The 11,547-nt window shown below is 34.0% G+C and overlaps 3 protein-coding genes across 4 annotated transcripts in view; all 3 read left to right on the top strand.

Moving 5' to 3' along the window:
- Positions 1-11,547, top strand: part of LOC113523095 (inactive dipeptidyl peptidase 10) — a 329,346-nt gene that overhangs the window by 210,004 nt on the left and 107,795 nt on the right. The gene's annotated exons all lie outside the window — the stretch shown is intronic.
- On the top strand, positions 2,382-5,314 carry LOC113519200 (cytochrome P450 6B2-like). The gene is made up of 2 exons (XM_026904254.3): positions 2,382-3,789; positions 5,080-5,314. The coding sequence occupies exons 1-2, from the start codon at positions 2,436-2,438 to the stop codon at positions 5,244-5,246; spliced, it is 1,521 nt and encodes a 506-aa protein (XP_026760055.2). The 5' UTR covers positions 2,382-2,435; the 3' UTR covers positions 5,247-5,314.
- LOC113519197 (cytochrome P450 6B5-like) lies at positions 8,966-11,133 on the top strand. The gene is made up of 2 exons (XM_026904251.3): positions 8,966-10,372; positions 10,895-11,133. Exons 1-2 carry the CDS (start codon positions 9,019-9,021, stop codon positions 11,059-11,061), a joined length of 1,521 nt encoding a protein of 506 aa, XP_026760052.2. The 5' UTR covers positions 8,966-9,018; the 3' UTR covers positions 11,062-11,133.

The following is an 11,547-nucleotide window of genomic DNA, read 5'->3' as shown; positions in this document are numbered from 1 at the left end:
ACGGTCACTCTGTGTTTATATCTGAATTAAAAAGTTGATGCTCCTCGCCATTACGTTTTGTTTATTCATAATTTAATTGAAATTTAATCTATTGTATATATATATATATATATATATATATATATATATATATATATATATATATATATATATATATATATATATATATATATATATATATATATATATTTAATAATTCATTGTATTGAAATGTTTGGCCGTATCTTATGTTGGTGATTCTACACGTAAACAAATATTATATCCAGGCTAATACAAGGGCACATGGACTCATGTGTACAAATGTTTGTATTGTGCGGGACTCGAACCCACGACCATTGTGCTAATCAACTGTCACCTCCAAAGACATCATTATTTTTTTAATAACAACAACTGTTAACGCCTATTAATTGAATAGAAGCAATTATTCGCATTCGCACAAAACGCAACTTAGAATGGCAAACAAGCTGACGGCCCGCCTGATGGAAAGTGGTAACTGTCGCCTATAGACATGAGCAGTACCATGGACATAACAGAGTATACTGTTTCGCCCATGATACACTCCATGCGTTACCATTCCTGAGGACTCAGGTGTTATTCCTCTGTACCCTGTAAATTCACGCCATATCGCACCCTTCAAACCGAAACACAGCCATGCAAGCACAACTGCTTCACGGTTGAAACATGAATGGGACAGAGGTACCCAAGTAAACGACTTTTGTCAAAGTCTCCCTCTGGTAAATAGTTCGATTCTCTTTATTGTTTCCTCCATAAGATTACAGTAGTAAACTTATTATAGATATAAACAATTACAAGAAATAATCACAATGAGAAAACAATGGGCGACCTTATCGCTAAGAGCGATCTCTTCCAGGCAACCTTTGGATGGAGAAGCGTAATTATAAACAATTTGATTGGAGGCACGAAATTCTGTTCGTTTTTTAAATACACATAGACATATGCATACGTACAATAATGTAAATATATATATATAAATATATATACATGGTTTCTTTCATACATACATTTATGTTACTTGCATACACCCACTCTAACTTGCCTGCCTCGCTCTAGAATTATAATTTTCATTTGTATCAATAAAATCCGTTATTGGCTGTGTTCATAAGAGACTTAGCATGTAAGTTGTGTTATATATATATATATATATATATATATATATATATATATATATATATATATATATATATATATATATATATATATATATATATATATATATATTGGATATATATATCAAAACAACGATAAACATTATGAGATACCTATAGCAACTATTGAGAAACTTGTAACTAAAACAGGTTTTGTTGATATACACAAATACTAAAATTTACATAATATATAAACAAATAAATATATATAAATAACAAACAAACAAACAAACAACGTAGCTTATATTATCAGCAAGTATCATGTATGCTAATTCATTAGCTGTACTATATTTAAAAAAAAACTAGATAACTTGTACTTATCTGCCTCGTGCGAAACCGGGTCGCGAGTTAATCTTATTGACTTTCAATAATCGCAACATAGGTAATGTAATAGGGATATTACATTCAGTGATGTCACATTACAGACAGTTTTTTTAATTGATGATAATGGAATGGTTACCCCGCCTGCGCTAACGGTATACACTGGCAGGGCACCAGTAAGGGGTGATAGGTGAGAATGAAAAGACAAGTCAGTTAACCCATAGTGATGAATACACTTGGAATTCGGCACAATGGATTCCAGGGGGACCACGTGGAGGTCAAGCTGACAGGGTATATTGCTAGCAATGAAACTAGTAGTTTCATTGCTAACAACGCATACTAACAATCCCTCCCCGTAAGTCATCTGCTTAGATACCTCTATCTCATTTATGTTTCTGCCGTGAAGCAGTTGTATATGCACATACACAATTTAAAAACGTTTAGAAATAAAGGAAGAAGAAATATTTTTATTCAAGTAAACTTAAATTTAAGCATTTTTGAATAGTCATTATTTCATTGCCGCCCATTCGGAACACAATTTCAACCAAGAAAAACGGGCAACAAACACAGCTGTTGCTGTTTTCAAAAAGTTTATATTGTTATAAATAATGAATTTGTGTAAATACAAACTACTAAGCAGTATCGGATCATAAAATCGAAAATATATAGAATATAATTAAAACAAATCTATAAAATATGTAAATCAGTGTGGAGTGATCAGAGCTGACCAGTCTCTATACAGTATATTAATTTTATATTATAATTGACAGTATAACTATTCATATATGTAGGTAAGTTTTTTTTTACAACTACTTGCTAAATATAATACCTGCTTGATGTTTATTAAACATTTTGTGATATCTTATCATAAAGTATTTAACACGCATGCTCCACGAATAAAGCTCATATACGAAAACTCATCCAAACGGTCAAGAACTACTGATAAGAATGGAGCCTATGTATATACCGCTCATACTCATTGTATTGCTCTATTCTCTTTACTATTACTTCACAAGGACTTTCAATTACTGGAAGGACCGAGGTGTCGTTGGACCAGAGCCAGTGCCACTATTCGGTAATATCAAAAGAGCTGCACTTCGTTACGAAAATGTAGGGGAAACTATGGCTAATATTTACCATCAGTATCCAGACGAGAAAGTGGTTGGAGTGTTCAGAATGACAACACCGAATCTTTTACTAAGAGATCTGGAGATTATTAAGCATATAATGATTAAAGACTTCGACGAGTTCTCCGACCGTGGAGTTGAATACAGTACAGACGGTCTGGGCAAAAATTTGTTTCATGCAGACAGTGAGACTTGGAGGATACTCAGAAATCGATTCACACCAATATTTACATCGGGAAAATTAAAGAATATGACGTACCTATTGACCGAACGTGGTAACCGGTTTATTAAATACGTTGAAACCATTACCCGTAATCAGAAAGAACATAGAATCCACACCCTTGTTCAGAGGTACACCATGTCTACCATAGCAGCCTGTGCCTTTGGTATAGACATCGATGACATCACGGACAACAATCCATTGATTAAAACCCTCCACAAAATAGACCGAGATGTGTTCACCTTAAACTTTGCTCTGGAATTAGATATGATGTATCCGGGTCTGTTCAAGAAATTAAATTTGTCCATCTTTCCTAAATATGTCAATGATTTTTTTCATGATTTGACAAGAACAGTTACCAATGAGAGACAGGGTAAGCCGTCAGGTAGGAGAGACTTCATGGATTTAATTTTAGAGATAAGAGAACAAAAAGAACTCCCATCGCTAAAGAGAAACGAAAGCGATGATCAAACGCATCTAGAGATATCTGAAAGTATTATTGCCGCACAGTCTGCAGTATTTTTCGCTGCAGGATACGAAACTAGTGCGACTACAATGAGTTATCTTTTATATCTGTTGGCGAAAAATCCACATATTCAAGAAAAACTACATGAAGAAATAGATAAAACTCTTGAAAATCATGACGGTGAATTGACTTATGATATAGTCAACAACATGCCATATTTGGGTAAAGTGTTTGATGAGACACTCCGTTTATTTCCTCTTGCAGAGCCGTTACAACGTAATGCAAAATCTGACTATAAAATACCTGGCACCGATATTGTTGTTAAGAAAAATCAAATGGTATTAATTTCACCTCGTGGTATTCATCACGATCCTAAATATTATCCGAACCCAGAAGTGTTTGATCCTGAGAGATTTAATCCTGAAATTGCGGCTGCAAGGCATCCTTGCGCATACATGCCTTTCGGAGTTGGCCCAAGAAATTGTATTGGTAACTATTTATTTCTCTTTATATTAGTACATACGATACCTATAGATAATCCATCCATTGTCACATGAATATAATTAAAGGAACTAATTTCAAATGCTTCAATTATATATATGCACTTATATTAAGTGAATTCTAAAAAAATGCATTGAATAGAGCGCATTCAATTGAATTTTTAATAACTCAGGTCGCATTACAATATGCTGAAATGCACCGATTTTGTAAAGATGACATCTAAAAATGAATTAATTTGCGACGAGTATTTGATAACTGCTCTACCTTGAGACTTGTCCTTCAAAAGTAATTTAGTCTAGTCTAAATATATTAACACAAATACTACTGATTAAGGGCAGAGATAATCTACATATTACACAGCCCTATTTTAAATACATAATTAGAACTTAACGCGATGAAAACACCTTTGTAGGTATATTTATCTTTATTATTGTATCTATGTAGATACAACAGGGCTCACCATAAAATATTCGGATCTGAAACATTACGTATATGTACATATTATGTATTATTTATTGAATTTAACCGATATCGAACTACAAATATAAATAAAAATGTAATAGACTTGATATTTGTAATGTAATAAAATATAAACAAGTTAGAAGCCGCGGAGAGTAGGGGGTCGCAAAATATTTTAATATAGTAAGGCGTGACCCGCCTTGAAAAAATTTGACAGACACTGTTCTAGTCAATTAATTTATTACTTTTTCAGAATTTAAGTTGTAATTGTGTAACAAAGTCGTAATCAACTACTTTTATTCCTCAAATTAAAAAATGGACTGTTTTACCAAAATTAAGGTACTTTCAAAACAAAATATAGCCAGTATCAGTCAGGATTATGTAAGGATTATAAAGATTATCACATACATTCAAATGTGTTCAAATACTTACAAATTAAGGTCGAATAAAAGAAATTACATACATACATACATACACATCTGTCACGCCGGTCTCCCATTAGGGTAGGCAGAAACAATGGAACGCCAAATGCTTCGATTCAAACAAACCTCTTTCGCTTCTTCCACATTCATCAATCTTTTCATACACGCTCGCCGGTTACGGGTACTTTTAATTTGGCCCTTCTTCAGCACGTCGCCTACTTGGTCAACATACGTCCGTCTAGGGCGGCCCCTACCGACATCTCCATTCATTCTTGCTCGATAAATCTCTTTCGTAATTCTTCTTTCATCCATCCTCTCCAAATGACCAAACCAAACCAACCCAACCAAAAGAAATTACATCTATAAAAACAAAGAGCATTGCTTTTTTTTTTTCTAGGTATGCGTTTCGCTAAATTACAGTCCAGGATATGTATCATCAAGTTGCTGTCACAATTCCGGGTAGAACCGTCAGAGAACACGCTGAAGGAAATGAAGTTCGACCCAAAAAGGATTGTCCTGTCGCCATCTGACGGGATTTTACTGAACATAGTGCGGAGAAAATAAATACATATCATTTGTTTTAATGTTACGCACCAAGTTTTATTAAAATTACCACAAAAACTCTCTTTAAATGATATTTTCCATCAACATAATCGTATCAGCCTTTAACTGTCCACCTCCTAACATAAGCCTCATAAAGGTTTTGTCAGTAGTTGCCACGCTTGGCAGGCGGATTGGCAACCGTAGTTAGGCTTTGGAGATGTTTTAAGAGGGACGCTGCTGCCCATTCCTCGCCCTCTCTTAGTCGTCTCTTACGACACTCACGGGAAAGAAAGTGGTAGTCTATTCTAGCCGGGACCACATGGCATTACACATTTATATTAATACCACAGTGTAACTGATAAAGTATTTTTTTATTATAATAGAATATAATGCAATGGTAACCCCGCTTGCGTTATCGCTGACGGGGCAGTGAGGGATGATATTGAGGGACGAATCTAACAATATATCAATCACAATGGTTTCCAGGGGGAACCACGAGGAGGTCGACCTGACGCTCTATTGTTATACCCTATGTTGCTAGCAATGGGCTACTAATTCTCTTTACTAATAATCCCTCCCGCACCCACAGATAAAGCATTAGCAATGTGCCACAAAATAATTTATTGCTCACGCGTATAATTAGGCGCTTTCTCCGGGACAGTCATTGGACGACAGCTGGCCTTTTTATTAACGACCATCCGCTCGTTGGACGTCATCGTAAGAACATCAATTACGGCCCAGAAGAGAATTGTATCATATTTACGATTTTGAATTTTAACTTACCAACAATATGCAATGCAACGCTTCAAAATAATTTATTTTCGAAAATCCTTGTTAATTATCACTTCAAATAACTAACTACATTTCTTAGATTATACATATCGAGCCTTAAAAACGGGTCGACTTTTTGTCAGCTGATTGTCAAACTAGCCGACTCGTTTTTTTTAACAGTGTTCTATATACTTACGCATGAAATATATCTTGACGTATTATTTAATAACTAAAATAAATGAAAAAAGATGCAGGAATTATAAGACAAAATAAATATAAAAGTTATAAAGGAATCATTCATAACAATTTATCACGCAAAATCGTATGTAAAAAAGTTGACCCGTGTTTCCCGAAACATTTCTATGGAGACACTATGGTATATAGTAACTGCTTACCATCAGGTGAGCCGTATGCTTGTTTGCCATCTCAGTGGTATAAAAAAGAACTATATCTATATAATCTAAGTTGCATTTATTCAAGATCACTTAAATAAATGCTTACGCACATCATTATCGGGCGACTCGATTCATTGATAGCCAGCCCCTTGCTATCCGACTCGACCCACTGAAACTGCGAGATGTTACATCTCTGTGCATCTTCTAACGAATTCATCATGGGGAGTGCTCTGAAGAATTGTTCGGATTGATATCTGTATCAAATTTTCACCACCGTACAACCGCCACAAACTAAAGTTCCATCCCAACCATTCAATTGAGTGGCGGTCCTCCACCGTGCCTTTTTCAAGGCACTTTCTTCCACGCTCCACCACTTTTTGGAATTAACTTCCAGTAGAAATATTTCCGAACTGATACGACATTATAACCTTCAAGAATAGAGCATATTCCTTTTTAAAAGGCCGGCAGCACACTTGCATTGTCGTTGGTGTTGTGGGTGATCACGGGCGGCGGTAGTCACTTACTATCAGGTGAGCCACATGTTTGTTTGATAGATAGATAGATACTCTTTATTGTTTCCTCCAAAAGATTACAATAGTAAACTTATTATAAATATAAATAATTACAAGAAATAATCACAATGAGAAAACAATGGGCGACCTTATCGCTAAAAGCGATCTCTTCCAGGCAACCTTTGGATGGAGAGGAGTAAATATAAACAGTTTGAAATTAAATTAATTAATTAATTTACAAAATCAATTTTGTAATTTAATTAGTCTAGTTTTTGATTACATAGACAGTGTCTCAACACAAATGCTTCGAAAACAGCGGGTCAACATATTCATACAATTGCAAATCGAAATTGATTTAAAGTCGAGGCCTATTTTAAGACCAAAATTTGTTACTCAAAGTACCTATTTTATATAATACACGCATTATATGTATTCATATAAGTATGACTGTTTATTAATCATGTTAATAATTAATTCTTGATACGTATAAATCGATAAAAAATTTATAAACTTGCGAATCATGCTTACAATCATTTGCTTGTGGTATTTTGATATTCGCTCGGCGCGGTTTCCTTATTTATCAACATTTTTACGCTGAAGTGTAATGAGTTAACATTATTGATGTTTTTATCTACGCCATGTAAACAGAGATAGAACACAGATTTAGAGGTTAATGTTGCTAGGTTATTGACTAGCTGTGACTCGCGGTTTTGTTCACGTGAAGAAATGGAATAAAACTGCATGTATTAATCTGGGATAAAATGAAATTTGAAGTATATATATATATATATATATAAGGTAAATAATCTTGTCCTCTATTAACTAAATCAAATATATAATAGTAGGATATATTTTTAATTAATATAATTAAATATTGTGTCACACAAAATGAACGGAATTCAATTGTGAGAATACCAACTATTTTAACTACGCCTAGGCCAATCTGTAAATGTATTCTTTCAGATAAAAAAAAAAATCCAATTCGGTTTATAACTGACTGAATTATGAGGTCACAAACATAAAAAATACAACGGAATTTAGAACTTTCTTTTTGAAGTCGGTTAAAAATAGTACAATGACCCCACCTACACTAATGATTTATGCAAACAAGGTACCAGTAGAAAATATTAGGTGATCATAAAGTCAGGTAAGCTCATCGTGAATTCACTAGAAATTGACTACTATCGTCTCCAGACTGGACCACGACAACTTGATATAATGCATTTCTCTTAATTTGAGTTCTTATAACTAAAAATCCCCTATCCCAGTAGAAGTAGCTATATCTCATGGCTTTGTGGTAATTGTAGGGACTTGGTAAACTTAATATTTTTTGTTTTATTGACTTGTATTATTATGACCTGAAATACAGACTGTGTCCTTAATTTAATTGAAACTGGCATTAACACATATTGGTCGTCAACATAAGGGCATCTTTAGAAACTTTCACGTGTAAGTATCTAGCAATTTTAATAGCAGATACTAAAACAATGACTCCCTCTATCTATGACATCCTCTATCCGTGTACCAAAAGTTCAGTAAAATCCGTCCAACGTCCGGTTAAATATTTTTTTTAATGTCAAATTTATTACATATCATCTTAAATTTATATACAATGTCTTAAATAATATTAGATACTAATTATAAGTAATCTCCCAATGCACCACACCGAGGCAGCGTACCCAAGATGCTGGCAGCATTGCCTCTTTGGATTGCTAAACTTGAATAATTAATTCCTAAATATCATTACGAATTTTCACATTTATAATATTGGTAAAAATTAACAAAAAGACATGGATATATCTACGATTAGTTGAATAATGCCATTTCTATTAAGTTTTTATTAAAATTTTATTATATTCTAACAGCTTACGCTTACAGTGTTACCTAAATATTTAATTATATACACATAAATATTTGTATTTAAAAAAAAATCTTAATTATTTATTATTACAAAAACAATGAATCATGCAAAACAATCAATTTCATAAATGGATTTGAGGCATCAAGATAACGTATACGTACATATAAGATATCAGAATGTATTTATATAACGCGCTACATGAACGACTATTATTGTTGTATATAGATTCAAACGGGCAAGAACTTGTGTCAACGATGGATATAATTTACATACCGCTCGTGCTCATTGCACTGCTCTATTCTCTTTACTATTACTTCACAAGGACTTTTAACTACTGGAAGGAGAGAGGCATCGTTGGACCAGAACCAATTCCGCTATTCGGTAATTTGAAAAACAGTACATTTCGCTATGAAAACATTGGCGAAACAGTTGCTAGGATATACCATGAATACCCAAACCAGAAACTCGTCGGTATATTCACAATGACGAGTCCTACACTTCTAATCAGAGATTTGGATATCATCAAACACGTTGTGATTAAAGACTTTGACCAATTCTCCGATCGTGGAGTCGAGCTCAATAAGAAAGGCCTTGGTGAGAATTTGTTTCACGCTGAGACTAATACTTGGAGAGTACTCAGAAATCGTTTCACGCCATTGTTTACGTCGGGTAAATTAAAAAATATGGTTAAATTGATGACCGAACGGGGCGATCGGTTCATTAAATATGTTGAGTGCATTACAAAGGATAAAGCCGAACACAAAGTCCATTCCCTTGTCCAGAGGTACACTATGTCTACAATAGCAGCGTGTGCGTTCGGCATGGATATTGACGATATTTCAGACAACAATCCTGTAATTAAAACGTTATATAGAATAGACCGTGAACTGTTCACGATAAGGTATAGCTTTGAATTTATTCTCATGTATCCACGATTGCTCAAGAAACTGAATATGTCCTTCTTTCCTAAATATGTGATTGACTTTTTTTATAAATTAACAAAAACAATAATCGACGAAAGGCAAGGCAAGCCCACGAATAGGAAAGACTTTATGGATTTGATTTTAGAACTTAGAGAACAGAAGGAAATTCACTCAACAAAAAAGAACGATAGTGATAAACAAACTCACGTGGAGATTACTGAAAGTGTTATCGCCGCGCAGTCTTTTATATTTTTCGCAGCAGGATACGAAACTAGTGCTACTACCATGAGCTATGTGCTGTATCTGTTAGCGAAAAATCCTCATATTCAAGAGAAATTACATCAAGAAATAGATAAGACACTCGAGAAACATAACGGTGAATTGACCTACGACGCAATTCAAGATATGACTTATTTATCTAAAATATTCGACGAAACTCTCCGAATGTTTCCAATAGTGAGTCAATTACAACGATGTGCACAAAGTGATTACAAAATCCCTGGCACAGATATTGTTATTTCAAAAGATCAAATAGTGTTGATTTCACCGCTTGGTATTCATCACGATCCTAAGTATTATCCAAACCCAGAAGTGTTTGACCCGGAAAGATTCAATCCTGAAGTTGTAGGTACAAGGCATCCTTGTGCTTATTTGCCATTCGGATTGGGTCCAAGAAATTGTATTGGTAAGTATATCTTTAATACCCAGTCATCGTCATTTTATTTTAATATAAGCCTTTAACTGTCCACTGCTGAACATAGGCCTCTCCCCATAAAGGGGGTTTTAGTTGTAGTTGCCCTGCTTAATAGGCGGATTGGCAACATCAGTTAGGTTTCGGAGATGTTTTAAGAGGGACGCTGCTGCTCATCTCTCGCCCTCCCTATGTTGCCTCTTACGACACCCACAGGAAAAAAAGGGATGGTCTAAATGTTTAGTGGACGTTGGCATTTTGTTCTCTTTACCTGCACCCTAAGAACCTTGACGGAAAGTGGTCATCTATATCTCAAGTATATAAATAGTTTATCTTTTTAAGGAACATTCCGTTTAAGTCTTTTTTGTGCATCAGAGAACTCACAGTCCACTTTATTGATAGTGCCATTGTTCATTAAATGTATTTATATTTATTGACGGTCTATAAATTTTTTTACATCTAGATACAGTTTATTATCAGTTATGCAATAAAAAATTATTTCAATGTTCTTTGCAGGCATGCGCTTCGCTAAAGTGCAGTCCAGCATATGTATCATCAAGCTTCTATCGAAATTCCGGGTAGAACCATCAGAGAATACACTAAAGGAAATGCACTTCGATCCGATGAGAGGAGTTTTAACACCATCTGATGGATTATTGGTGAACATAGTTCAAAGGTGTTAACTTCGTAAGAATCCAGTTTGAAATTAAAAAAGGAAACATGTCAGCATTTTATAAATAAGTTTAATAGAAGTATTTTTTTAAGTATTAACTTTATATTGTAAATATGATTTTTGTAAATAAAGACGTAATATTTTGTAAATTAAAATAACACTTGTTTATTTATAATTTCTATTCCATTAGGCGCTAATGAATTGTATGTCTGGTGTATGAACTGCGTGACATCAAGTTTTTTTAGAGAAGACAGATTGTACTCTGAGAAGAAAGCGATAAAAATTACAAACATTTAAAATTACGAAGACAAAAGTAGCAATTGTTTATTCCATTTATATATATGTCAAATATTTAAAAAGAGATGAAGGAAATAAAACAATAAAAATTAATAGTTTAGCTAGTGTTTATCGTTTACGCAGAAGTGTATGCAAGTTTTATTTGGACGCTAATTTACCAATATATCCATCATCATCGTCATTTCAGCCATTATCCGTC

This window comes from Galleria mellonella, unplaced genomic scaffold (genome assembly GCF_026898425.1).
Source record: "Galleria mellonella isolate WM207_F2 unplaced genomic scaffold, CSIRO_AGI_GalMel_v1 utg109, whole genome shotgun sequence".
NCBI lineage: Eukaryota > Metazoa > Arthropoda > Insecta > Lepidoptera > Pyralidae > Galleria > Galleria mellonella.
Note: the sequence above shows the minus strand (reverse complement) of the source record. Positions and strands in the feature narration are given on the sequence as shown.